This window comes from Cygnus olor, chromosome 7 (assembly GCF_009769625.2).
Source record: "Cygnus olor isolate bCygOlo1 chromosome 7, bCygOlo1.pri.v2, whole genome shotgun sequence".
Taxonomy (NCBI): domain Eukaryota; kingdom Metazoa; phylum Chordata; class Aves; order Anseriformes; family Anatidae; genus Cygnus; species Cygnus olor.
The window spans coordinates 24,894,608-24,922,607 of NC_049175.1; the positions used below are offsets into that span (position 1 = coordinate 24,894,608).

At 42.8% G+C, this 28,000-nt stretch overlaps 2 protein-coding genes across 3 annotated transcripts; one reads left to right on the forward strand and one right to left on the reverse strand.

Annotated features, from left to right (window-relative positions):
- Positions 1-34: 34 nt before the first annotated feature.
- On the reverse strand, positions 35-3,094 carry ATP5MK (ATP synthase membrane subunit k). Of its 2 annotated transcripts, none has more exons than XM_040564408.1 (4): positions 2,959-3,094; positions 1,201-1,298; positions 1,013-1,108; positions 35-113 (listed from the first exon to the last, which is right to left on the reverse strand). In XM_040564408.1, exons 2-3 carry the CDS (start codon positions 1,285-1,287, stop codon positions 1,016-1,018), a joined length of 180 nt encoding a protein of 59 aa, XP_040420342.1. In that variant the 5' UTR covers positions 1,288-1,298; positions 2,959-3,094; the 3' UTR covers positions 35-113; positions 1,013-1,015. The 2 variants fall into 2 exon arrangements, with proteins under 2 accessions (XP_040420342.1, XP_040420341.1); XM_040564407.1 differs by having other exon boundaries at positions 2,940-3,004.
- On the forward strand, positions 3,047-27,999 carry PDCD11 (programmed cell death 11). The gene is made up of 36 exons (XM_040564401.1): positions 3,047-3,191; positions 4,282-4,399; positions 4,983-5,114; positions 5,291-5,458; positions 6,343-6,504; positions 7,155-7,278; positions 7,647-7,828; positions 8,373-8,480; positions 8,970-9,176; positions 9,496-9,620; positions 10,222-10,282; positions 10,663-10,809; positions 10,938-11,189; positions 11,479-11,622; positions 12,257-12,457; positions 13,043-13,213; positions 13,591-13,810; positions 15,156-15,308; positions 16,361-16,476; positions 16,984-17,504; positions 17,987-18,049; positions 18,520-18,616; positions 19,132-19,221; positions 19,544-19,646; positions 20,159-20,336; positions 21,096-21,152; positions 21,745-21,867; positions 22,148-22,270; positions 22,479-22,671; positions 23,082-23,204; positions 23,536-23,682; positions 24,764-25,014; positions 25,662-25,830; positions 26,097-26,250; positions 26,788-26,953; positions 27,571-27,999. Exons 2-36 carry the CDS (start codon positions 4,292-4,294, stop codon positions 27,740-27,742), a joined length of 5,511 nt encoding a protein of 1,836 aa, XP_040420335.1. The 5' UTR covers positions 3,047-3,191; positions 4,282-4,291; the 3' UTR covers positions 27,743-27,999.
- The last annotated feature ends 1 nt before the right edge of the window (position 28,000 follows it).

The window sequence follows — 28,000 nt, forward strand, 5'->3', positions numbered from 1 at the left end:
TTTTACCATTTCATATTTTCAATAAAGCAAGTAATTGTTTATATTTTATTAGCCAGAATAGGACATCAGCTTCCGTTACATTGAAACAATGCAGGTTCAGACATGCCAGCAACCTGCCAAGAGAAGAGACGTCAGACATATTAGTACCGCTGTGCAAGGCTTGCTAACTGAGCATCACCCCTTTCCCAAGCCCATACACTTTTACATAAGAGCAGGCAAATTTCAACACACACAGGAAGAAATGGCTGATGCCCCTTTTACATACAGCAATGAGAATAACCAGAAGCTTATTGTTTTCTACCCCTTTTGCAGACTATGAGGACAACACATTGATTTTTTTCCCCAAATGCCATTTCAGTGGATAAGTATTAGAAAGTAGACTACAGACTTCTGAAACACTTGGTTGTTTCTATGTAAGAACAAGCTCAATCACCTTCATATGGTCCTTGCCCAATCAGGTATGCAAGGTATATATAGTTTCATTGTATAGTGCTCCTTTACTCTGTTCAAAGAAAGGTTTTAACAGAATGCATTGGTCTCTTCCTGGAATTCTCTAATACAAATAAGTCCTTAAGTATTACTTTATTATTTCAATATCCAACAAAGCATCAGTTATCCCCATTTTTACCATAAAAGTATAAATCTGAGGCACCTACTACTTGCAGGCGAAGCCTGATACACCTAGATGCAACATCTGTCCATTCCTCCTTCCTTGCTTACCCTTCCTCCCTGCATGAGGTCCCTAACCCTGTTTGCCACATTAGAAGAACAGAAAGAATACTGGTAACCCTTAATTTCTGTATACCCCTATAACAACCTACTTCATTCAGAATGCCCCAAAATAAAATGATTCTATAGTTTAGTTGAGGTTTAAAACTGTAAATATAAAAGTTCACATGCCCGTGTTTCTCCCTCTAATTATGTTTTGTTACTAGCAACTTCTCCTTTGTCAGTCTTTCTTCCTGGGCTGGCATTGAATCATTTTGGCTCTGGAAGAACATCTGCCACTTACCATTTACTTATCTGCCACAGCAGGAGTCTTCTTTTTAGATCTAAGCTTGAAATATAAGATGAGCATTGCAATGCCTGTGTATGTTGCTATAACATACTGAAAAACATAACAGTTAAGGTTACTTACAATCTAAAACTCAGAAAACACCATTAGACTAGCCTACAAAAGTTAATTTATGTAATACGTACATTCCTCCTGCCCACCATGGTATAGGAATTGAAGTACTTCTGAAATCCAGTGAACTGGTGTTGAGATCCCGAGTCATGGCCAGCCATGGTTGCTCGTCCTAACAAGTGATACAGGAAAGTTAGCAAGTTTTATGGTTAGTTGGACAGGATCAATAGAAAAATCAAACAGATCTCTACACTGTGCTTAACACTTCCATTGGCAGCTACTGAATCTGCTTTCAATGTGCTTTTCAAACACACTGGATATAGACAAGGAGCAGGCACATTCTGAACACTGTACCTTAAAGTATAATGCAGGTGGCACAAAAGCAGACAAGGAAATGCAGGGCTCTGAATGGGAGAACACTTCAGATTTTCAGAGTTCATTCATATCCAAAAACTTGGTGATGTGATTCACACTAGACCACTACTCCATTTCGTGATTCAAAATGCAGTGTTGCAACTTTCATGAAATATTAGACTACAAGTGTTTCGACAATAAAACTTGCCCTGCTCCCAGCTGCACATTTCTATCGCGTCTTACTTGCCTACTCAAGTATTCATAGAGCTGGCTAAAAAATACATATATTTTTCTACTCAGCTTTCTGCTGTATCTGCAAGCCAATTGAGCCAACTACAAAACCTTGGAAGTACTTTCACAGATACAACAAAACCACTAAGTACGTGAGGGCATGCCTTTGCATTTTGTCTGCATCTAGATGAAAATTTCAAACCTACTTTAAGACGTCAATCAACGCACAAGCCTGGCATGCATATAGTAGCATACTTGCAGAATCAGTGAATGGTTGAGGCTGGCACCTCTGGAGATGACAAAACCCAACCCCAACCTGCTCAAAGGGTCAGCTACAGCAGGTCACTCGTGAACTTGCCCAGTTAGGTTTCGAGCATCTCCAGAGACAGAGCCTCCGCAAGTACTCTGGGGAACCTGTTCCAGCATTTGATAATCCTTATGACAAAAAAAGTTTTTCCTTTTAATGTTCAGAGTTTTTTTTTTTTTCCTTAAGGGTACGCTTTTTGTATGTTTAAGAAAGATTTACATTTAGGACAAATGTTTATTGTTTACTTTATAACTCAGCTCAAAGGAAGCACACGTACCCCACGGTTACCTACCAAACTAGGCAGAGATGCTGTAGCCACCAGTACCCCAGTAAAAGAGGGGTACAAGAAATTGCTGCAGCTGGCTCTACGTTCATTAACACATTCCTTATGCCAACCTGATCCAACATCCCCGGGGTATAATCAGGTATGCTTGCCTGCAGCTCGGTTAATTATGCAACAGCAAAGAAAACTCAAAGAAACAGCCCCTTCCCCTCCAAATATTTGTAGTGGATGACTCGGAAAGCCAAAGCCATCTATTTTTTAAGCCAGATCGACGCCGAAGCCTGCAGAAACCACCGTGCCCTTCCGAGGACGGCTCAGAGCGAGGCCACCACACAGCTCGGCCTTTCCGGAGAACCCGGTGCCCTTGACAGGGGCGGCCCGGCCCCCACCGGCCCCTCACGGTGCCGGCCCCGCTTGGCGGCCTCAGAGGAGCGCGGCCCCGGCGTGGCAGAAGCCCACCCGCCCCGGTGCGTGGCCGACCGGGGGAAGACAACACCACGGCGGCCGAAGGTCGCGGGCACCTCACGGGCGAGCCGTGGCTCAGCACCTCAACCAGCCGCTCTCCCTCTTAGTATCGCGGGCCCACAGAAGGAGGCGCCGAACCCCGCCCACCGAACCCCCCGAGCCCCTCTCCTCACCCCGCGGCCGTCCCGTTACCTCGGCCGCCGCCGCGCTCTGCCCTTCCTCAGCGCCCTCCCACAAAATGGCGGCCGTTTCCTTCCCCTTTGCCTGCTTCCGGGGCGCGGCGCCGTGCTGCACGCGTGTGGTGGGGCCGGGCATGGCGGCGGCGGCCGGTACCGGGAGGTGAGGGAGAGGTGCGGGCACCGCTCTGTGCCGCCGGCCGCGGGGGCCTGCGTCGCCTGGTGTGTGCTCTGAGTGAGCGTGGTTTGGTGAGTTGTGGTTTTATTACGCGATTTCGTGGTTAAAGGGGGTTTATGTGTCTTGCAGACCGCTTGAAGTTTGGTTAATTGGTGCTATAATGGTGATTTCTGTAAGGGTAGTGTTGGGCAAGGTAATAAAATGTGAGTCCTGGTGGTAAGTAAGGTGATATTTATTGCTTGAGATGCAGTAAGGTTAAGTACGTTTATTAAATGTGTATAGAGTTATAGTTCACCCTAAAGGTGCTTAAAATTATATTAACCGTTAAGGATGGTATCCAAAAATAAAAATGCAATCCAAGCTTACCACTTAAATCCAAATTTACTGCTTAAGTCCAAACTTACCGCTTAAATCCAAACTTTTTACATTATGACTTGTTCTGGTAATTGTATCTTGCCTGCTGAACGTGGCAAAGATCTTTTTGGGAAACTTACATGGTTAGAGCATTTTTTCTTATTATGCTTTTAAGCATTCTTCTAAGAATGTTCTTCTGAAAATGATGCTTCTAAGTGTCTTAAACACTTGATGCTCTAGTTTTATGGAATTGGGAAGTAAGTACGAAGTGTTAGGGATGCACGTGTTTGGGTGGCCCCTTACAATACTTTAGTGTAGTCTCTGTGGTTTCTGCCTGGTGACCAGCGACAGGACACGAGGGACCAGCATGGAGTTGGGACAGGGGAGGGTCAGGCTGGGCATTAGGGGAAGGTTCTGCACTCAGAGGGTGGTCGGGCACTGGGACAGGCTCCCCAGGGCAGTGGTCATGGCACCAAGCCTGGCAGAGTTCAAGAAGTGTTTGGACAACACTTGCAGACATATGGTCTGATTTTTGGGTGGTCCTGTGTGGACCCAGGAGTTGGACTCGATGATCCTATTGGTTCCCTTCCAACTTGAGATATTCTAGGTTTCTATGATAGTCAGATATTAAATACATTTGCACCTGAGTATTTTTTTTTTCTCCTCACTGGCTAACTCGAAAGCAGCATCTGATTTTTTTTTTCTTAGTTTCTGGGTAATTCACAGTTATGCCCTCTTCAGCATGCTTGTGAGGAACAAATCTTAACAGCTGTGTGTTTAACTTCTGTTTTGTCTTTTGTCCTATAGAAGCGCAAGCATGGCATCCATAGAAGAAAACTTTCCCCGAGGGGGCATCCAGAAAAAACCCACAGAGAAAACGGGAAAAACACCCAAACCAACGATAGAACAGGACAACTTGTTTGACGTATGTTGTTTCCATGTTCTTGATTAACTCTCCTCAGAGCTCAGAAAATGACTTACGATCCTTCTTATCCCTTACTTCTGTAGTAGACTAAAGAAGGCACTTGCAGAAGGAGATAACTGCTGCATTCCTGTTGCACCTTGTATTTTAAAGGTCCTTGTTGTGTGATACTTGTTGAATGGGATGACAGAAAGTTCAGTCAGAATTATTGGTCAGAATTTAGCTTTTAAATATTCCACGAGCATCTGATCCTGAGGTACTAAGAATCACATAATAGTTTGGATTGGAAGGGACGGTGGACATAGAGTAAGTTTGGTCTTTCTCCTTCTGTTCAATGAAGTGTGGTGCAGCTCACTTTTGCCACTTCTTTCTGCTCCCAAAATTCACAGTTTTTTGAATGGTCTGTGTCAGCCCAAAAGGAGGTATTTTGGAGGACTTTCATTTAGACATGTCAGCAAGCTCATTCCCTTTTTCTCTGATCTAGTGTTTTCCTCTAACGTTATTCCTGGCAGTGGAGTTCTGCCTTACCACGGTGTTCATTTTCTCTACTTTTGTTGTTTTCATCTCTGCTTATAATCTAAATTAGGTTCGCCATGAAGAACAATCCCAGAAAAGAAAAAGGAATCAGGGGGATCTAGGAAAGCGGAAAAAGTTCAAGGCAGACAGAAAAGCTGATGCTAGAGACAACACTACGAATATTGAACCACTCACAATTGAGGTTTGTGGATAAATGTTTTATTTTGTGTGTATCTCTTCTCTTAGTCTTGTTAAAAAAGCATGTTCTCGCTCATTAAACCTGTAAAATACAGCAGCAGTTCAGGACAGAAATGTCTACCGCACTGCTGTTCACTGACTTGCCAAGATACCCACTCTGTACTATTTTTGTTTTCCCAGCACCTTTGTGAGGGAATGCTACTCCTTGGTTGTATAAAAGAGGTCAGTGACTTTGAGCTTGTCATCAGCTTGCCCAATGGACTTTCAGGATTTGTGCCAGTCACACAGATCAGCGATGCTTACAGCAAAATGCTGAGCAAGCAGGTGGCCCAAGGGGAACTCCTGGAGGTGAGACTTTGGGTCAGGGCTGTGATTTGTGTCTGGGAGCCAGGAATTACTAATAATACCTCAGAATCAACCCTGAGACCTTGCTTAGGACCTTGGTTCCTGGTGTCTCACCAGCTGACTTTAGTTTGATTGCCTACGATGGTTTAGTCTTGGCTAAATAATGCATGAACTTCACAGACAGCATGTTGAAGTTGGAGAGATTTGTGCTTTTTGCTGCTGTAGCTAAATACTGACCCTTGGCTGTATGTGGTTAAGGGAGGAAGTTATCAAAGTGGTCAGAAGACGATCTGAGGATGCAATTGCCTCTCAGAGGACTTGGTGAATAGTGTGGTCCTTACAATTTCATTGTGTTTCTGCATGCAATGTGTTGCTGCATAATGCTAATATAGGCTGACTCTAGACCCAGCTTTTCCAAACAGCCTTTGCATTTGCCTGATATTGCTGATTGCTGAAAAGAAAGAGGATGGGGTAAAGTGTTACCATGTCTCTGCTGTCAGCGCTCCGTAAATTTTCCAAAGTTGTGGCATGTAAGATATGCAAGGTGCTAGCCTTTCAGTGGTGATGTTTTCCTGTGCTAAAGAGGGTGTTGAGGTGAGGGTCTCTAGCTTGGTCCTGAGCTGCAACCTCTGACTCCATCCTGCATAGAATTCCTTTTATAAGCAAAGCTTACCAGACTTGCTAATATGAGGGTTCATCCCTGCCTCTATATTGAGATTTTCATGTTTGTGGTATTTCCTGCCTTTTATTGTAGTGTTGGTGGAGAGCAAGTGTTTTCCTATAGGATTTTGGTTTCTAAAGCTACTTCATTAACAAATTCTGGCCTTCTTGTATTATGTAATATTGTCGGATTTGTATGCGTTCTTACTCTTTCGATTATCTTGCAGGACTTGCATTCTCTCTTGGACATGTATTCTCCAGGGATGCTGGTCAGATGCATTGTGACCAGTGTTGAGAAAAGTGCTGATGGACGTCGGAGTATCAAATTATCAATCAACCCCAAAAACGTCAATAAGGGTCTGAATGCTTCAGCACTAACATCAGGCATGGTAAGTGTTCTGGGTCTGCCACAGCTGCTCTGGGCTTTGGAGTTGCTTCTTGAACAGTGCATGGGCGGGGGGTAATGCTTCAGTTTGTCCTTGCATGGTATCGGAGCAGAACACGGAGCTGCTGCCACCAGCAGAATAGACCTGGGAGGAGAGGGCATTATTGGTTCTTGGCTACTGGCCTGAAGGGTGGCACCAATGAAATCCATTCACCTGATTCTGTTTGAATTTGGACAAATTATTTAATTACTTCTTTCTACTTAGGTTTATTTATTATTTATGCAGAGAGTAGTGTTTATCAACCTGTCTCGCAGAGGTGCTTTGTTGTTTATTTTTTGTTTCCAGCTTTATGGTTGCAGGCATGTGCCTGCAATTAGAGCACCTGCTATTTTTTATCTCACTTTTTTTTTTAAACCAATGGGTTCATTAACTCTGTGCATGCATAGCTAGACAAGGGTACAGTTGAGACCTTGCTGCCAGATGAGCTCTCAAGTAAGAAGGAACGTTGTGTTCCTTCTGCTCTCCAAAATTCTGTTCTCTGTGCTCATGTACCAAGTGAGTACATGGGTGGTAAATCTCTTGCTAGTTGTGTATTCTGTGCAGACTCAGCTGTTTATTCACATTGCTGAACTGCTGTGCTTTCCTCCCAACAGCTGCTCTCTGGCTTTGTGTCTAGTGCAGAAGACCATGGCTACCTCATTGATATTGGAGTCAATGGGACTCATGCTTTTCTGCCTCGTCAGAAAGCCCAAAATTACATCAAAGCAGTCAAGAGAGGTAAGTAGTAGTACAAGAGGAGCTTCTGGGGTTAAAATGGATGTAGATAATTCCAGGGGTTAAAGCTCGTTACAGCCATTGTGTTAGTGCACCTCGGTGAGGATTGGGTCATGGTGGAGTCTTTGAGTTGTTGAAAACAGCAGTTTTTTGGCTGGTGGGCAGCAACTATTAGGTTTTGACCTGTTTTCTGCCAGACCATGTTTCTGCTCCAAGCCCACCGATCTTTGCTGGCAATAGACTTTGGCTGAAAGGAGTTCAAAACTCTTAACAATAGAAGCAACTCTGAAAAAGCTTTGGAGAAAACTATAGGTGAAAGACAGTCTCTTAGTGTTCCTGGAGGGGTTTTTATGCTGTGGCTTGTGTTGTAGGGCCTGACTTGAAAATAGGTCAGAACCTGAACTGTGTCATCGAGGAAGTAAAGAATGAGGGAAGAATTGTCCGTTTGTCTGTTGATCGATCAGACGTTGCTGCATCCCTTGCAACAGAGCAACAGAACTGGACGCTCTGTAATTTACTGCCTGGGCTGGTGGTGAAAGCTAAAGTGCAGAAGGTAAGCTCTGTTTTTGTTGGTTTTCTCTTCAGTTTTTGAGCCTTCCTGAAGATAGGGATACAGGTAAAATGGAGATGGAGGTTTTGTACCCTGGAAAACTTTGTTTGGGCTCAATTCCATGAGAAATGCAAACACTTTTTTCAGCTAGGCACTCCCACTGGGTTCACCTAAGGTCTGATCTTTACTCTGGTTCTAATGCTACGAGTGTAAAGGCTACAGCCTGGAGATGGCGATGAACCTTAGCGCAGAACAGATTCCATTTTATGCTTCTATGGCCTTTGCCTAGTATTCAACACTGTAGCAGTAGTCTTCAGAATAAACGTGACATTAGTGAAAAACTAAAGGATTGCTTTTACAAAGCAATGTAGAAAACAGAATTATTAGCAGTTTTCCCGTCTCTTTCGATGTGCTTGTTGTTTAGCACTTCTGGTGGCTTTTTGTGAAATGTGTGAACTGCACTCACTTTCTGAGCTACGTGAAAACCAATCAACTTATTTTTCTTTTTTCTTGACATCTTTGTGTGTAATTTCTTTCCCCTTTCTAGGTAGATCCACTGGGGATCAGTCTGACCTTTCTGTCTTCCTTCACTGGCATTGTGGATTTCATGCACGTGGACCCAGATAAATCCATCAACTATTCTCCAAATCAAGTGGTAAGGAGAAAGTGAAACACAAATAGAATTGGTATGTTGCTTACAACATCCTGCCCCAAGATGCTGCTGGGGAAGATACTGGATATTTTTCAGTGGAATCATCTCTGAAATCTTAGTGATGATAGCTGTCTTTTTTATTTGAATTACCATCATGGCTACTTTAGAGCTCTAAAAGGAAAGCCATTCCTCGGGTAATGGAAGATTTGTTTGGGAAGCATGAGAGACTTGTGGATGATGGCAAATGACTTGTGCAGTTGTGTTTACCTCATTGCATTGATACCAAACTAGCCCATAAACAACAGATGGAAGCAAAAAACGCTTGGATCTGTAAGCTATAATAACTGAGATGATTGTTTTGGTAGCAATATGGGAAAGTGCTCATGTGTAAGCAGAGTTTAGGCATCAAGCAGGTCTAAAAAAACATGAATTATATGACATTCTGCTCTTTTATATGTAAACTGGCATTTAACAAACATTACCTTCTCCTAGGTGAAAGCCTGTATCCTCTCTGTTCACCCCACCTCCAAGGTGGTGCGGCTTACTCTGCGGCAGGCATTCCTCAACCCTGGAGGATCCCCAAACCAACTCTCCAATGATCGCATAGGGGCAGTGGTGGAGGAGTCAACAGTGAAGGCTTTCTACAAGCAGTTTGGTGCCATCTTTGAGCTTGATGATGGCACTCATGCATTTGCACGGGTAAGAACCAGGCCAGGGAGGGAACTCCTTACTAGATACCAAGCAGCCTCTTGGGGAAGAAAACTAGGACAAGGTTTTACTTCCTACTCTTACGTTCTTTGTGAGACAAAAACAACAAAATGTGTAAGATGTTGACTAAATCCAGCCTCTCTTGTTTGGGTTGGAATGTAGCTGAGTTGTTAAAGGACTGTTGCACAAAGAGTATGTTAGAAGAATGATTTCCGTCAGCTGCTACTACTTCAATGTAAGGTCTTCCTTAAGTTTATTTGTAAGTGCTTCCATTTTCCAAACACTAAATAGCTATTTGTTTTTTTTCTAGTTGAAACATCTGTCAAAAAACAGAAAATCCTTTAAACCTGCAGCCTTTAAGGCAGGATGTAAGCATAAAAGTCGTATCATTGACTACAGCCTGATGGACGAGATGTGTATTTTATCTCTGAAGTAGTAAGTGCCATAGACTCTTCTAAGAAATTGATCGAAGAATTAGAAGGGTTTGGTCAGCGTGGAAGATACTACATTGCTTTGCTGAACTGGAACTTGCCATTCGGGTTTTTTTGGCCTCTATCTATGTTGTCTCATGTCAGGTTGTCTAGGTATCTCATGTATCCTACCCTAGCCATAGGGTCACCACCTGTATGGTTGGTGGGCTGAGGCTAAAAGAATTCTACTGAGATCATGTCAGAAGATTGTGACTGAACAGGAAACTGAACCTTATTCTTCCAAGTCCCAGTCAATTTTGCTCCTCTATCTTAGTGTTTCTATCTGTGGCTTTAAGTAGTGAAGACAGTGGGTTCCCCTTTCCTGGGGCCATGTGTGGTGGTTGTCACCTGGAATGGAACCTGGTAAACCTCCCTGAACTTTGTCCAGAGAGCTGTGCTGGGAGGTGGGTCAGCTGGAGTAAAACACAAAACTCTGCTTTTGTAAAGTGCCGAGTATGAATGGGATAATGGATATTTGGGACACGGTGTAAAGGAGATTGTTCCTCTTATCCTGGGTTCTCTTCAAGTTGACTGACTGGTTGTCTCTTACTGTGTCTCTTTCCTAGTCAAGTTATTGGAGCTCGTTTTCTGCAGTACCGGGATATTCACACAGGGGATGTGGTGCAGGTGAGCTCCTGGAGGACTGACACTGTAATGCAGTTGTAGTTAAAGAACTGATCTAGCTAATATGCATTTCTTCTGCTTTATATGTGTATTCAACTTTTGATTCAGATTAGTGATAGGAAAGCTAGAAGGAAGACCTTTCCTTGTAGGATTTGCGGAATTAGCCTACGTTTAGGGAAGATAGGTTGTAAAATAAGCTTATACAATGTGTAATGGTTAATGGGTCAGATTAATTAGGTGTAGTGTGGGTTAGACTAAGATTTTATGGAGCACTGTCAAATTTCATGATAGGATGTGGTACAGTGTCTTGGCTGCTTCCCATCTATGCACAGTCTGCTTTTCTTGTGGAATGTACTGATCCTTTTCTCCCTTTTGGGTTCTAGGGCAGAGTGTTGGCTCTGAAACCTATTGGGATGCAGGTGAAAGTGACTGATGGAATTAAAGGGCTTGTGCCATCCATGCATCTTGCAGATGTGATCCTGAAGCAGCCTGAGAAGAAGTACAAGATAGGAGATGAAGTCAGGTGTCGGGTGAGAGCTGCCAGAAAGGGTCTTCAGCTGCTTTAGATTGCTATGTTTCATTCTGAGTATTTAGCAGCTGTATAGATTAGACAATGGCAAATATGATTTTTGAACCTTTTTGTCCTCTGCTCTTGTAGGTGCTAGAGTGCAATCCTGCAGAAAAGAAGCTATTCCTTACTCTAAAGAAAACTCTTATTCAATCAAAACTTCCAATCCTCTCCAATTACAAAGATGCAGAACCAGGTCTGATCACACATGGCTTTGTGGTGTGTGCAAGGGAATTTGGCTGCATTGTGAAGTTCTACAATGATGTCAAAGGTCTGGTACCAAAGAATGAGTTGAGCACAGAGCCCATATCTTGTCCTGATAAAGTCTTCCATGAAGGCCAGGTAATTAACGTATCTATGCCATGCCTTGTAAATGAATGTAAAAGAGAAATCTGCAGTTGAGTCAGCTTTGATGTGAATTTTCTCTGGAGGAGTCAACTGCATCAAGAGATATTCTCCTTTCACTTCAAGGAGTAGTTAGTTTCATCTGTTTAAGTGGAGCATGTGAAAGGGACAGCTCTTTGAGTATTTCAGAGCTGTGGTTTTTTGTTTGTGCGTTTCCCCATCTCATTTTGTAGGTGGTAGTACACTGAGGAGGCCTATTTACACTTGTTTTACCTTTTTTTTTCAGGTTGTTAAAGTAATGGTTTTAAAATGTGAGCCCGAACAGGAAAGGCTCTTGCTGTCCTTCAAGTTATCAAGCAGGTCTGCGCCTGAGGGCAAAAGTGAACATACTCCAAAGAAGAAACAGGAAGTGAAATATCAAATAGGAGAGGTATTGATTCAATGGCTGTTCTTTTTGCTTCTTTCTAATTGTTTTACCAAAAAATTGGTATTGCTTTGAGCATCTCTGCTTCAAAAAAAGCTATTGGAGATCAGGAACTAGTTCTAAATGTACATTTCTTATTGTGTGGCCAGATTAAAAACAAGATCTATGTTGTCAGTGGTCAGGATAAAGGAGTCCTAGGACAGTCTTATAGGAGGTACCAATTAATGCTTCTGCTCCAAGTTGAAGTCCTGTTTCATCTGGATGCTGCTGATGTTCACTCCAAAAGCAGCTGCTTATGCTCTCTGGAAAAAGATAACTTTTTAGTGAAATGTTTTGAAATTTCCTTCTTGTCTTTGGAATGAAGAGTTTCCAACACCCTGCACCATTCAGCCTTCAAATTGAAAGTTATAACCAAGAGAATGTTTCTAGCATTTGGCTTCTCTGGGAGCTGAGGATTATTCTTATTTTACTGTCAGTGTTGGCATGCTTCTGAGGCTCAGCCCTGTTGATGTGAGATTTTCCTTATATAGCTGGGAGGCTGTGTCAGAGCCCCTGGAGCACAGCATTTGGTAACCTGTGCATTCTTTAAAGGCACTTTGGGTTTTATATAATTTTATTCTTCTTTTTTTTTTCTTTCCAGATGGTTGATGTGAAAGTCTTGAAGAAGAAAGAGAATGGGCTAGAGGTTTCTATCTTAGAAGATGAAGGCAATGTGATAGCCTCGCTTCCCACAGTGTACCTCTCTGACTTTGTTGCTAACTGCAAGCTCCTGTGGCATTGTCTTCAAGAAGGAGATGTCTTGCCCAGAGTTATGTGCCTAAGTGACAAGGGGGACCGTATTGTATCCTTTGTCATCTCAACCAGTCAAATGTGGGAGGTGGAAGAGAAGAAAGGGGTGGGGGAAAGGAAGGAAGTGTGTGTGTCAGGAATCCAGACTATCTGCTACAAACTAGTTAATGTGTTGGAGTGGAAGTGCCTGTCAAGTTATCTATGTTTCAAAGAGTCATTATAATTTGCTTGTGTTAAGTGAGGCTCAGCTGCTTAGCATTCCACTAAGTCCAACACTTGGTTGGGAAGCTCAGTGATTTCACAACCATCGTCTAGGCATCGGTATTGATCATACTACAACCACAGCAAAAAATTTTGCTGTTCTTATACCAAAAAGGCAGAACTGAAATATTAAGAAATTTTCACTTCAGCTGGTGTGAAACATACATCTTTAATGCTGAGTAGCTTAAGAGACGCTGATTGCTAATTTTTAGTGTAGAGAGATCAAATTTTTAAATGAAATTGCAGGATTTTGGGCTCCTGTACTGCCTAGCCTTCCAAAAGTGCTGTAGCTCAATGGCTAGCAGCACCAAGAGATTTGATTGGCATCAGGCTCCTTTCATTCATCTTTTCCGAGTTTTCCTAACTGTCTGTTCAGATCTTGTGCAGGAAATCTGCGGTGATTTCTGCTGTACAGGAGGAGCAGGTTGTGAGAAATTTCTCTGAAATCCAGCCTGGAATGCTGTTGACTGGTTACGTGAGGAATGTTATGCACTTTGGAGTGTTTGTGGAGTTCCCTTTTGGTGTGACAGGACTGGCACCCAAAGTGGTAAGTCATGTATTCACTTGACTTCAGAAAGCAGCATGTAGAATCAGCAGAAAAGGTTGAAACGTTTTTTAAGCAAAGTTGGAGGGAACAGTAGTGTTGGGGGTCCTGCTTTTATACGGCTTCCCCCAGCGGGATAAAAACCGCTTTTAATCTTATGTTTTAATTCGCTTCCAAAATGAAGAAAGTCTTCATTTAATCAGGGCTTTCATGTGACTTCAGTAATTCATTGTAATTGACAGCTTTCTGTTAATTTGGTTAATTTTTCTTGTGTTTTCATGAAAACCCTTCTCAACTCAAACCTTCTCAACAGCACTGCAGGTGGCTGATAATTAGCAGCTGTGCTCAATAATCCTTACCCCTTTGTTTCCTCTGTACAGAGCATGAGTGACAAGTTTGTGACAGACACCAAGGACCACTTTGTGGTGGGACAGACCGTGATTGCGAAGGTGATGAGCATTGATGAGGAGAAGCAGCGTGTGCTCCTTAATCTGAAGGTGTCAGAGTGCAGCTCAGGCAATCCGGCTGCAGAGAGCTTTTCCCTACTGAATCAATATTTCAAGGAGGTGAAGGAAATCAGGAACTTATTGAAAAGAAGAGGTAAAAGATTGCACGTGTTCTGCCAAAAGGGATCATATCCCAAAAATGGGTTTCCATAGGTACAAAAAGGGAAAACTATTTTCTTTTAAATGAAAGAGAGCTCATTTCAAGCAGAGACTTGGCTTTCAAGAAGTTTATTAGAAAAAGGATATATGTGCAGTGTCTGCTATTGACAAGAAGGTTTTTTGGAACTACAGCTGGAACAAGCCAAAGCATCTGTTCTTTTCACTGAAGTCTGCTAGGTTTCTGGCATTGGTTTGAGGTTGAAACTTAAAGAATTAAAAGTAAGGGGATAAATAGATGAAGTGTGGGGGAGATGCAATGGAACCAGTAGATGGGTGCCTCAAAATATCTGTGAAGTTAAAAATGAGAGAGGCTGGGGTGAGATTAAATGATCTGTGGACCAAAGCCTTTCTGCAGGAGACCTTTTTTTAGTGTGAATATTTGTAATTGCTTTATGAACTGGTCTAAAAGTTAAGAAACTGAGGCAGTAACATTTATAACTTCATCTAACATTTTAACTGGCAGTGAAGGACCCTAGGATTCTTTTTAATGTGTAATTAAGAACTGTTCCTACTATTCTTATGATATAGAAATCCACGTTTGTGCATGCTGTAATCATCAAGTTGTTTTTTGTTACTAATATTGGTGCATGGGATACCTGATTTTTCACGGAGGGGTTTTTTAAACTGCTCTGAGTCTTAGCTAGGATCTGCTCAACTGGAAGCTATAGTGGTGCCTCAGCTAGCTTCAGCACTAGGATAACTATGCTGGCACTCAAATTTTGTGATGGCCCAAACCTAGTACTCATAGGAGTTTGTGTAAATGGATTTGCCTACTCGTATTACAGGTTTGCTGAAGAAGTCCTTCAGCAAAGGTTTTTTAATAGGGTGTTTTACTGCTATTAGGAATACTGGATATCTCCCGGTTTATTTTTGTCGAATTCTAACTGCCTTTTTAGGGTCTCTTTATATGCAGCAATGTTTCATATTTTGTTTCCTGTAATTGTGAAGTGATGTATCTGTTTTGTGTTTTCTAGTATTAATCCCTCTTTGCTTTCACCTTTTACCATATCCAGTGCTGTGTGCCGCTCTTTCTAGAGATAACGTTTTCCAGTCTAACAGTTATCAGGTCCTTAATGTCATAAATGTTTCTACTTAGATTAAATCATAGAACTTACTTATTTGTATCTTTACAGATTCAGGAGCCTAAACTGTGTTTTCCTTGGTAGATGTGGATGTAAATGCTTGTTCATGCTCTCTTGGGCAAATGTGGAAACTTACTTTATTATGCTAAGAAATGGCATGGGTAAAACTAACTTGTCAAACCTCTTCCCTTTTTCTAGGAGAGTCTGGCATAGCCCGAAGCCTTTGTGAATTGATGCCTGGGAAGGAGCTGCAGCTGGTTGTGCAGGATGTGAAGGAGGATGGCTCAGCACTGTTCAGTGGCAGCTGTGTCAAAGGCTTGACTGTAACAGCCACTCGCTATCATTTGGGAGGTAGGGCGTCTTTTCTTTGACTACGTGCTTTGACTTTCACTCTTGTAGTGTGAAACCTCCATCATGAAATGAATTCTTCTGATGAGGAATCAACATGGGAGGACTCTGCTCAGAGTAGGGACATGCTCAAAGAGGTAGTTTAGTTTTCTGATGTCTTGCTGATCCATTTGCATGATTTGGAATGCATTGCTTAAGCCTCTCTGTGCCTCTGTTAACCAGTCTGTAAGACAGACCTAATCCTGCCTCCTATCTCAAGCATCTTCTTAGGTTTAGTTAGTGCCTTGAATTCTTTGTCTATATACATAGACAAAGTATAGAGACAAATACTAATACAAGCCCCAGTTTACTGTCTTTTTTTACTTTCTCTAGAAGCGTGTTCTTTGGACTATTATCTATATGAAATTGCTGTTAATTTTTCTTCTAAATCAGTGTGAATTTAAAATAGGGCTGCAAATTCAGTATTTTGTGATTCAGTGATTAAAGCAGAGAAGTGGCCTATTATGCAGAACCCAACAAGCACATGCAGAGATAATGAATAAATCAATTAAACCAATCTAAAGTGTTAAGTTCAACAGGAGTGGTAACCCAGCATTTCTATGTTCAGAAGAGTTTTTGCTTCATCAGCAGCGAATAGACTTTTTTATGCAAAAGTTGTAATCTCTTGCAAAACCTGTATTACTCTGAATTTGTGTTTAGTCAATCTCTTGTCAGTGTTATTCAGAGCTGCATGTTTTGTAAAAGCCAATTTAGTTCTCCAGTAAAAGTACTGGACTCTTTTGTCCAAATAAAAAAGACGTTTTTTTCCTCCTTACCATTAACGTTTGAGGAATCTGTTCTCTTCTTAACATAGTACCAGATATATAATAAATCTAAGTTAGCTCAAGTAACTTAGTTACAATTAGCAACTAAGCAGTCTTTTTACCACTGCAGTCCTTAGGAATTAAACCTGAACCACAGGCACCTGAACCACTTCTTATCTCTCCTGTGCCACTAGCTCAGTAGCTCAAAACTGTTCACTGTCATCATGATGTAATCTTTGTTCTCATTTGTAGATAAAAGTATTGCTCCTGGTGAGAAGACAAAGGGATTGGTTCTTCATGTGGATGCCCTCACATCCAAGGTGTATATTTCTCTTCGAGAAGAACTGTTAAAGCAAAGACCCAAGCAAGTATGTGTTCAGTTCTAAGACTTGTGTGTTTCTGTTCACGTATCAAACTCCAGGGGGGTGAATTTTGAAGGGGTAGGCTGTTTCCTCCTTTAGAGCTTTAGACCGCATTATGGCGCCTCAGTACTTAAAGTTGTCTTACAAAAAAGTTGGAGAGCCACTCTTTGCTCAATCAGATAATGATGGGACAAGGAGGAATGGTTTTAAACTAAAAGAGGGGAGATTTATGTTGGAGATTAGGAAGAAATTCTTCACTCAGAGGGTGGTGAGAAACTTGAACAGGTTGTTCAGAGAGGTTGTAGATGACCCATCCCTGGAGGTGGTGTTCAAGACCAGGTTAGATGAGGCCTTGAGCAACCTGATCTAGTGGGTGTCATCTCTGTCTGTGGCAGGGGGGTTGGAACTAGATGTTCTTTAAAAGTCCCTTCCAACCCAAGCCATTCTATGAGGTAAAGTGAAAGGGAATCAGTGTCTCAGCAGAGGGAAGTCACTATCTCCTTTTCTGTCTAGCAACTCACAGAGAACTCCCAGCACTCTGCCATTGTGCAGCACATAGCAGAAGAGTTTGCCATCGTGTCTCTGGAAACAGGCCAACTGGCAGCTATCCCCATAGCCTCTCACTTCAATGATACCTTCCGCTTCGACTCAGAAAAACTGAAGGTGGGACAAACAATCTATACAACCCTGAAAACGGTGAAGGTGAATGACCATGGAATCCTGTTAGCAGTACAAGACCCAGCAAAGAAAAATGTTTTTGTAAGGGTCCAGAAAGAATCTGAGACAACATTAGAAGAGACACTTGCTGCTGCTGTCACACACTCTCTTTCTGTGGGGGATATCGTTACTGGTACTGTTAAATCCGTCAAACCAACCCATGTCACAGTTGCTGTTGATGACAAGCTGACAGGTTCAATCCATGCATCCCGAATTCTGGATGAAGTGCCCATAGGCTCTTTTCCAACATACACTCTGAAAGCTGGACAGAAGGTGACTGCCCGGGTCATTGGAGGCAGAGATGTGAATACTCACAGGTGGGAATATAAGCATATAATATTGCTTTTTGGGGAATGTGAGAAGTTGCACAGTCACTTAATTCAAATGGTCTAGGCTGTTCTGTCGTTCACCAGATGCTGTTGCAGCTACCGTTGCTGGAGTAGTTGAGACCCTGAGGAAATCTGCTCCCATGTTGTATCCCAGATCCATTTTTCAGTGAATTAGCTCTCTCTACCTATGTTAGTATATTTAGCATGAGTGTGGATTGCAAGAAAGATGTCTAATCTTTTACAGTTCATTGGAAACCTCAAATGCAAGCAGAATCTGTCTCCAGACAGTAAATTTGCTGAAGTACTTTGGATACCTAAATTGCCACTGAAATAATGCTAGGAAGGGCTGAAACAGGAAGGCTTTGGTAGTTTTAGGGAACTTACGCTGTTTTTTGTCAGTGCAGAGGGATTACACGTGGCTGGGGGCTGGTGAGGTAGTAATAAACTTTGATCCTTTTCCTGTTCTTTAGGTATCTGCCCATCACCCATCCACACTTCACACGGTCTATTCCGGAGCTCAGCATTCGACCAAGGTGAGTGTTGGCTTCTGAGCTGTTTGCAAATGTTTCACAGACCTTGTGTCTGTGTAGCTTCCCTGCCTTGTTACTCCCATTTATGAAGGAGCTGATCATAAGTAAGGAGTTGCAGGTGTAGCAAGGCCTCATGCTCCTTTTTTTAATCTAAACTTGGATCTGGATACTGTTACAGATCACAGTGCTCTCCTAGCACATGACTTCCTTTGAATGTCCTTTTGGCTTGAGGTGCTGCCAGTCTGGACCCTGGAATGTCCCTTCACGTTGGCAGGGTTCCCTCTTAAGCCCAGGGAAGGATTAATTCCCTGTGGAAGGATGAGCTGGGAAGGGGATGGGGATTGGGATGCAAGTTCCAAACACATTGTCACGGTAACATTGACTTATCACAGTCTCCTGGGTTTCTAATTCCTGTCTGTATTGCTAGGACCAAATATTCTTATCGATGTCCTCTTTCTTTCTATTGCAAACAGTGAAATACAAGGGAAAGCTGAAACAATGAAAGATGGCACCCTCAAGAAACCTGGACTCTACAATGTTGGACAGACAGTCACCTGTTTTGTGAAGAAGGTGAGGTCAGAGGATTCCTAAAATGTGTGCTAGGGGGAGACAGCAATTGGAGGTGACCCCACAGGCTTTAGCTTAAACATATAAACAAACTGACACTACCAGCTTGTCATTAACCATGAGAGCAGTCCATTCAAAGCACAGCCTCTTATAGGGAGAATAGAGGAAAGGCACGTTTTCTATTCTTAAGAGTTTCCATCAGCTTGACCCTCTCAGATGTGCATCTGCTGGCAACAAACAGGCTTCCCACCCTGTGCTGTAACAAAATGCCTTTGGGATATCATGTATGCCACGTGCGCCAAGTATGCTCACTGTCGATCCCCTCTGTGTGCTTGCCTGTGAATCACAGAACCGTTATATGCACAAGAATAGAACTGAAATCACTATTTCTGCTTGGTGTGAGAGCAAAGGCTGGAGTGATCATTTCTAGCCTTAAAAATTACTGAGTCCACTGGGTAAGAGTTTTTTCCACAAGGTCTTACACTGTTTTTCTTTTTGTCTGTTTTGTGTCTTCTCAGTACAACATCCTCAAAAATTGGCTGGAGGTAGAAGTCACCCCTGATATTCGAGGAAGAGTCCCTCATCTGATGCTCTCTCTGAGCACCAAGGTAAGAGGTGGTTATAGGTAAACTACACGTCTTTCTATGCATGTGGCTGCAAGTAATGGCCATAGACACTTCTGACATCCATGTGAACTCAAGTCTAGTGCTCTTCCTCTAGGCATCATGCCCCTCACTGATAAGCAAATACTGTGCCTGGAGCTAGTTCAGTCCAGGATAACAGAGCCATTGTAGGAATGCTGAGCCATCTATCAAGGATACACATTTAAGATACATTTAGAAAGCATAAAGCTTCATAGGAGAGTATACCAGTCAGCATTGTGCAATGCTCCTTTTCTAGTAATAAGCTGAAGTCTGTCTTTCCTTTCAGGTCTTAAAACATCCAGAAAAGAACTTCAAAAATGGACAAGCACTGTCTGCTACAGTGACTGGAACAGGTGTCACCGAAACAAACCTCTTCTTGTCACTCACAGGTATAGTGGAGCCCTAACAGCAGGAGCTGCCTGCATACGATGCTTTTCTTAGAGGAGAGTCTGCACTGACCTCTCCAGGGAAGCTGTTGCACTCCAGAGCCAAGCTGTACCTCTTGTAGGACAGAACTAATGCCTGGGACACCCACCCAGATGTAGCAGTGTGTAAGGCAATAATAAAACCTTTAGTCTAAAGAATTGCTTACCTACTGTCTCAGACTGAAGTCTGGCTTTCAGCCTGTATGAATGTATTACTTCCTGATCTCAAACATAAGATGGAATATTTATCAGTTAATCTGGGTCTTAGAACTGTGCAATTAAGGGACCTCTTCTGTGCTATCAAGGCAAATGTTGCTGTAAACAGCACAAAGACTGTACTTTGCCAAAAGCTTCTGGGTTTGATATGTGACTAGGTAACTAAAATCAGCTTCACTGGCTCAGTATCTCTGTTGCTTTGGTTGCATGCTTTTGGGGTGTTACGAAGCCTTCTCCCTCCTTTGATTTTTTTTTTCCAGGAATTCCGTCGCTGCAGCAGGGTACCATCACTGTAGGTGTGATAGCAAAGATGATTCCTCACATTGGTTTGACCATCACGCTGCCAGGTGGGAAGACTGGCAAAGTCAGTATTTTTCACCTGAGTGATAAGTACACAGAGAATCCTCTGAGTGACTTCAAAATTGGCAAGGTTGTCAGGTCAGTAACTTTCTTGTTGTTTCTTCAAGTAGCAGGGCTTAGAAATAGATCCCTCTCTGGTGGCAGTCTTTTCACTGATGTCAGACCTGTAAGGTTCAGCCTGTGGCTATGAAGTAACGCTGACTTTTTGGGTCAAATGTATTTCAATCTAAGCTTTTTTTATTGGTGCTTTGGAAGAAACTGAGGTTTACGAATGCTAGTGCACACTGTTGTTTTGCCTCTGTAGAAGAGAAGGCTATAACCTTTTCAAGTGTTTGGCTGAAACAGCCTTGTACTTTCCATGTATGAATGCCTATTTTGGCTGCCTTCTTGGGCTGCCTTTTGAGAGAAAATGCTTTCTTAGCTAAGGTGCTGTTGGGACTGAGAGAGGTCAGTTATCCCAGCTCCGCTGTGGTTCTATTTGGCAAGTCAGTTGTCTTTACATTTGTAAGGTACAAGTAATTGCATTTCCCTACTACACAGACTTGTTGGGAATGCTGGAGGGTGCGACAGACCAAGTGGTTCAGTTGTAGCAATCTCCAGTTCTTTTGTACTGGTAATAGAGGTACAGCAAGTAGACTTGTTCCAAAAAGCCCTTCACCTGGTGTCATGAACCTTTCTGTCAAGCTGCTTTGTGTTAGACAATGAATAATCTAAGGGACAGAGTGGATTGTTTCCTCTAGAGCTTTGTTCTGCTGGTGAGAATATCCATTTCCCACCTGTGGCTTTATTCAATAGGTATAAAAGCTTTCTGTTTAATCCCCTTACTCCGTTATGCAGGTGTTACATCCTCGCCAATGAGAATGGCAAAATCCAGTTATCTCTTCGGCAATCCAGGTAGGTGTCTTCCCTCCAGACTGTCCATTTCCTGTCAGCGATGAAAAAGATTGTCCAACCGCTACTGGATTTCACTGTTTATTGTAAAGTGTTCAAAAGACAAGGACTAAATTTTATTTTATTTTTATCATTAAATGATAAGACTTGTTCCTACAGGAATGATTTTTCTAGTGCATCAACAAGTCTGGAAAGCCTGACACTTAATGTAGAGCTGATCGAGAGTTTTCAGATAGCATTTTTGTTTGGCATCATTTCTCAACTTGATCTGACAACTTTTTTTTTGTGGTTGTTTGTGAAGAAAGGAAAAGTTCCTGCATTGAGTTTGCAATTCAAACACTTTATTTTCAGTGTTCAGCTGAGTTTGGACCATTTTGAGTAAAGAGCAGACTGTCTTAAATGTCCTTTTAAAACAGCCTCTTGTACTGTCTTCTCTGTACAACAAAAATACATAAACAGTGTTGGAATGAAGTGTCTTAGAAACAAATGGGGGCTGTTGTTAATACTGATTTTCTTTTTTTTTAAATATCCAGAGCAGAATGTTGTATCCCTAGATGAATGAGTGCTTTACTTTCTAACCTCTCTTTTCCTTTAGGCTAAACCCAAGGAACAGCAGCAAAGTGGAGGATGCTGAAATAACATCTATTAAGGATGTTAAAAAAGGCCAGCTAGTAAGAGGCTATGTCAAATCAGTCACTCCATCAGGTGTATTCTTTGGGTGAGTAACAAAAAATTGATCCCTGGGAAATAAGGGATCTTGACGAACTTTAGATATAGAATTCTGGGATCTTGTTTAGGGGAGTGTCTGGTGTAGTTCTGTGTTGCAAAATGGATTTCATCCTGGGAATCAAAATGTCATTGCTTCTTTCTTGAGCCTGTGAAACTAAAGCATGGAAAACTTGTGTGTCTGTGTAGAACTGATGGTGCCACAGATACAGTCATCGTGATTTTTTTCTCTTCCTCTGCTATGGACTACTTATTTTTTTTCTTCTTCTCAGCTTGTCTGCATCTCTTCAGGGCCGAATCCTGTTCCAGAATGTTTCCACTTACTATGTACAGAAACACTCCTTATATGAGAAATACCTGCCTGAAGGAAAGTTTCTCACTGCCAAGGTCCTTGGGTAAGTCCAAGGTTCTTTAAAAGGGGCAATCAGTTAGTAGAAGGGAGATGAGGGGGGAGGTGGGGTTGGAAAGAGGGATGATAAATGGTAAGAAGATTTTCAGAACAAGTTTGGGTACTTGGAGTCATTGTAAAGGCTCTTTATTTATCTATTTACTTATTTATTTTGGTTCTTTTTTTTTCCCACTGCTCCTGGCAATGAACTAAAGTGTAAATAAAAAAGAAAATCACGTTGAGCTGTCTCTCCTGCCTGAAGACACTGGGATGCCAAGTGTCTTGCCCGAATCCCTAGGCTTACCACGCTATTGTGCAGAGGAGGAGAAAAGAGAAGATGACAAGGAAAAGAGAGAAGAGCTTAAACGGAAGACAAAACAGAGGAGAGGGAGCTCTGAAATTGAGCAGGTACGGATGTGATTGCTCAGGACTTGCTAGAGGTTTTGATTGGTCTAAATAATGCAAAGTGACTGGAACTAGCCCCTGGGATCAGGCAGGGGAATTCAAATAGGAAAAAAAAGATTAAATTACATTGGAGATCATCAAGTTCAGAAACTGACCCTTTTGGGTTGGAATTAACTGAATAAGCAGCCTGACTGTGTTGCCTGTGTGACCTGTCCTGTTGGTCTTGCCAGCATATGTAGGTAAGCGTGAGTTTATTCTGCTCTCTCCATTGTATGAGAGCATAGTGGGGGGCGCTCTGCCCTCTCTCTGCTTTCAGCCTTGTTACTGTGCATTCAGAATTGTTTTACAGGCTTATCCTCCACTCCACTTTTAAAGACTGCCCTCCACTCTGGACTCATTTCCTCTTGTTGCAGGAGGCAAAGCGAAAAAAAAGGAAGGTCTGTCCAACAGATGAAAATGACAGTGGAATTGAGGTATATTACCGGGAAGAGGAGGATGGTGACCAGGAGGAAGAGGCAGCTGGAAATAAATCTAAGGTGAGAAGCTTGGAGGAGAGCACGAGTTGGACAGAACTTCACAGTCCTACTGAGATGTATCAGTTCTGACTGGGATGATAGTAAGCATCATTGTCCCAGATAGGAGTGATGCAGACTGGTGTCTGTCAGCTGTGAATGGTACAAGGTGGATTGGGTTTGAGTACAGCAAAGGTGACCGGAGTTGATGTTTTTCTGATGGGCTGTTTGCAAGCATAAGTCAGTAGTGCTGGCTGAAGAGAAGCCTCAAGCAAACAGCATCACAGCATCTGTGGCTGGTCTCTGGAGGGGAAAAAAAAAAAAAATTCATATTAAAAACCTTTCCTCCAAGCAGATAAGGAAACGCAGTGAAGCTCCCAGGCTGCAGGTTTCCACAGGCTTCACCTGGGATGAGGACATGAAAGCAGTGGATATGGCTGTACTGAATCAGAAGGAAGAAAGCTCAGAGAGCGAGGAGGAGGAGGAGAACCTACAGTCTAAGGTGCCGTGTACTAGTAGTACTGCCTGCATAGAAGTCACCACATGGTGGCCATAATGTGTTGTCTTGATATTTGCATGTCTGTCTGCCCCATAGCAAAGCCTCTTAACCCAAGGGACTGTCTCTGACAGCTAATACAGAACTTCCTTAACTACTCTGACCACAGGGTTTAGCAGCAGATAATCTCTGAAGCAGAAGAGAAAAGGCCCTATTTTAGTATGGCTGCGTGAAAATAGGGTTTCTCATGTTGGCATACTACAAAATAAAAATAAATATGTGGGGTCAAACACTTCCACGAAATTAAAATATTTGTATTTGATTTAATCTGTTTTTTACTTTTCTGAATATATCCTAAATTTAAAGGAAAGCATGGAGATGGAAAACATTTTCAAATTACAGCTTTCCTAGAAAAAGCACCAAAAAATATTCTTCTATACTGTGATTTTTAACTTTTTTTTAGAATTTTCCTAGTGTGAGCAATCCAGCAAAACTGGAAATGAGCTCGTGAAATGCTCTAATGTTTGCTTTTCAGGATTTCCCCTCTCCTTCAAAACTCAACTTTACAGAGGCTGTGTATGGCCAACACTTTGCCCAAGGGATAGCTGCCTTGTGCAGAGAACTCTACCATTGTCTGTTCTCAGTCTAGACATCAGTCACCCTTGTGATCCAGCAACATACCCTAGTCTTGCACAGTTTCTCCCTATGTATTGTGGTTCTCTAGAGTGGAAGGGGGTGGTGAACACTGGCCTAAAGGGTTGAGATGGAAGAATAAAAGCGGGGGTGGGTGTGAAGTGTGAATGCTGCAGTTGGGATGCAAGACTAACAAAGTACTTTTGACCCTCAGTGTATTTCATTAATGAAACCAGATTTCCTGTAGTGCTCTTCCTTTTGGAGGTATGAACTGTACATGTGCAGAGGGGAGAGGGTGTCATTTTCCTCCTCCCTGAAATAATTGACCCCCTTCTCTTTGTGTGAAAGCTGCCTAGCCTTAGACGTACTGGGGTCTGACTGTGCTTTAGCTGGCTCTGCCTATTCTCACATGAAGCGTCTGCTCTTCCCCAATCCTCCGTTTTCACTCTTTTAGCCGAAGAAACAAACAAAGAAGGAGAAGGAGCTGGAGAAGCAGAAGAAGGAGAAGGAGCTTTGCAAATTAGAGGCAGCTCTGATGGATCCTAGTCGTCAGCCCCAGTCAGCAGATGATTTTGACCGCCTGGTGCTGAGCAGTCCCGACAGCTCCATCCTCTGGCTGCAGTACATGGCTTTCCACCTCCAGGCTACTGAGATTGAGAAGGCCAGAGCTGTGGCAGAGAGAGCGCTTAAAACAATTTGCTTCAGGTAAGAAAGGGGCTCTGCCTTTCTTTGCCCCACAGAATAATGGTGGGTTCGTGGTGATGGGAGAAGAGTCTTGGTAGCACCGTTGGTGTGTGTGCATGCAAAGTGGAAAAGTCTGTTTCAGTGAGCTCAAAAGGATTAAATGGTGGCAATTGTGAGCTGGCCCTTTGAAGGTCTGGCTTGAGTCACCACACTTGGCCTGCAGCTGGCTTGTTGCAGCTTGTGGGCACAGTAACTCCCCAGGGTATCACTGAGCACATGGGCTTACCTCTGAGCAGTTGGAAGGGTTTGGAAGAGCAAAGTGCTGCCAGTAATGTCCTTAAATGAAAACGTGAAATAAACTGTGAAGCTCTCATTGCCCTTTTCATGGGGCTACACCCTTGGGTATTAAAGCATCTCCACAGCATGATTAAGTATATTGTGCTTTCTTGAATCATCTTTGTGGTTTTTAATTACAAACAACAGTGATCAAAAGTTCTAGTGTCAAACAACTACTGTGCTCTATTCCAGGAGTGCTGTTTCAGTGAAGGGGTATGCTCCCCTCCCTTGTCTCAGTAACAGGGTACAAGTCAGCAAGCCTTTAGGTGGTTTGCAAAAAGCTGATGATGGCTGGTAAAAGCCTAAATGTTCTTGTTTATGTCTGCTTCAAGGGAAGAACAAGAGAAGCTGAATGTCTGGGTTGCTCTGCTGAACTTGGAGAACATGTACGGTACTGAGGAGACGCTGATGAAGGTCTTTGAGAGAGCTGTTCAATACAATGAGCCCCTGAAAGTCTTCCAGCATTTGTGTGACATCTATGCCAATTCTGAGAAGTACAAGGTAAGATAGTGCAAGCAGGTCCCAGGCAAGTATCCGATTCAGTCATGCCAGTAAGCCACCAATCCTGGCTGTGTAAGCTTCCAGCTGCCAGGCATTAGGCCTATCCTATACCTAACAGGGATTAACAGTTATGATTGATGGCAGAAAAGGAACTGCTGGTACTTGCCTCTCACAGATGTTCAGAGATGCCTGGGTTAGGAGCAAGAGTTTGAGCTGCAGGGCTTTATTATGAATCTGTGTGATCTAATCCAACTTTGCCCTTCCAGCAAGCAGAAGAATTGTACCACACAATGCTGAGGCGTTTCCGTCAGGAGAAATCGGTGTGGCTGAGATATGCCTCTTTCCTCTTGAAGCAAGGCCAGACTGAGGCTACACACAGGCTTTTGGAGCGTGCTCTCAAGGCTCTACCCACTAAAGAACGTAAGCACCCTTCCATATCCATGATTTGGACTATGCATTGATGGGTCTCTAGTATTTTTGCAATTTTGCTGTGCAATATTTGCAATACTGCTTTGCGGTATCTCTCTGATACTCTGATAAGTGAAAACTGCAGACAGGGGGTGCTGAACGTGGTGCCCTTGACTGTAATGGGACGGGAAATGTCAGCCTGGATATCAATGCTAAACACTCCTGTAAAAGTACTTGCTGTGATGAACAAAAGCAAAGCAACCAAAGCCAAGAGGACTTTTGAGTCTTTCAGACATGAAGATTAATTTTGAATGTACGTATAAACTTGTCATCCACGGAGAGCTGAAATGGGAAGTGAACTGTGACCCTCCTTTCCTCCGCTGTGATCTTCCACCTTGGACCAGAACTGCTTTACAACAGTTTTTTGTCTCTGGGTAGCGATTGGTGTTGTCTCTGTGCTTGCCTATTCTGTGAAAATATAACTCATTTGTGCCTGTTCATAGGGAAGAGGGCTGCTCTGATCCTCTAACATGTCATTACTTGTTCCAGATGTGGATGTTATTTCAAGGTTTGCACAGCTGGAGTTCCGTTTTGGGGACACAGAACATGCCAAAGCCCTCTTTGATAGCACCCTCAACAGCTACCCCAAGCGGACGGACATCTGGTCTATCTACATGGACATCATGATCAAACATGGCAGCCAGAAGGAAGTGCGGTGAGTTGTGCTACAGCAGGCTGGGAAGGGGCAAAGTATGGTGTTTGGAGTAATATCTGAAGAGAGCAGAGGGGCTTTGCAGCATGATGATGTTGAGGGCCTCCCAGAGCAAAGGTGGATTTGTATCACCTAGAGAGAGAAAACGGGGGTGTGTGGAAAGGCTTGCCTTCCCCAGGACTGGGGAGACTGCAAGGAGATCTACAAGGCAGAGAAGGATTGATTTGTAAGGGGTGCATGACAAAAACTGGAGGACTTGCACTGAGGTTCATCCCTTCCATATCTTGTAACATAAAACTGAGGAGAATGGTCACTTTTTGACAAGTTGACAGAAGGAAGTTCAATTTCCCACACTATAGATCCAGCTGTGGCCACTATACGAATGTAGGGTCAAATACAGTGACTGGATCATACCTTAAGCTGACCAGTGACATTAGAGTTCTGCAAGCAAATAGAAGGCTTCTACCTTCAGGTTTTCACCAGTTCTCATGAATTTCTTTCTTCAAGCAGCCGATTGAATGTCTCCCCTGAGTATCTGCACTTTGTTCAAATGCAGGTACAGGGCTTGTGTTGAGTGCTGTCACCAACATAGTGATCTGAATCACTTTGATTTCTTGCAGGGACATCTTTGAGAGGGTCATACACCTGAACTTGGCACCAAAGAAGATGAAATTCTTCTTTAAGCGCTACCTGGATTATGAGAAGAAATATGGTACAGAAGAAACTATCTTGGCTGTTAAAACAGCTGCGCTAGAGTATGTAGAGGCAAAGAGTTCCCTCGCTGACACCTAAATACAGTACAAGTAAAAGCAGAGAGACTCAGCTCTCCATGCAAAGTGGGAACTGAGAGGCATGGAGTTCCATTGTGGGTGTCCATGGACAGTGGATTTCTGGAGAGTACTGGTCTATGACCAAACCAAACTGAAAGATCAAACAATCTAAGGAAAAGATCTGATAAATGTTTGCAGCTTTGTCTGGATGTTACAAATCCTTATCTGTTGATGACTTTGAAGACAGTTTTTTAAGTAGAGACTGTTTTATAATCAATAG

Bases quoted from the DNA above. Each gene is read 5' to 3' on its own strand.
- PDCD11 (XM_040564401.1), top strand. From the start codon at position 4,292: ATGGCATCCATAGAAGAAAACTTTCCCCGAGGGGGCATCCAGAAAAAA. The intron at 10,810-10,937 runs GTGAGAGCTGCC...CTGCTCTTGTAG, and splicing joins GAGATGAAGTCAGGTGTCGG to GTGCTAGAGTGCAATCCTGC. The intron at 11,190-11,478 runs GTAATTAACGTA...TTTTTTTTTCAG, and splicing joins AAGTCTTCCATGAAGGCCAG to GTTGTTAAAGTAATGGTTTT.
- ATP5MK (XM_040564408.1), bottom strand. From the start codon at position 1,287: ATGGCTGGCCATGACTCGGGATCTCAACACCAGTTCACTGGATTTCAG. The intron at 1,109-1,200 runs GTACGTATTACA...TATGTTTTTCAG, and splicing joins CCATGGTGGGCAGGAGGAAT to TATGTTATAGCAACATACAC.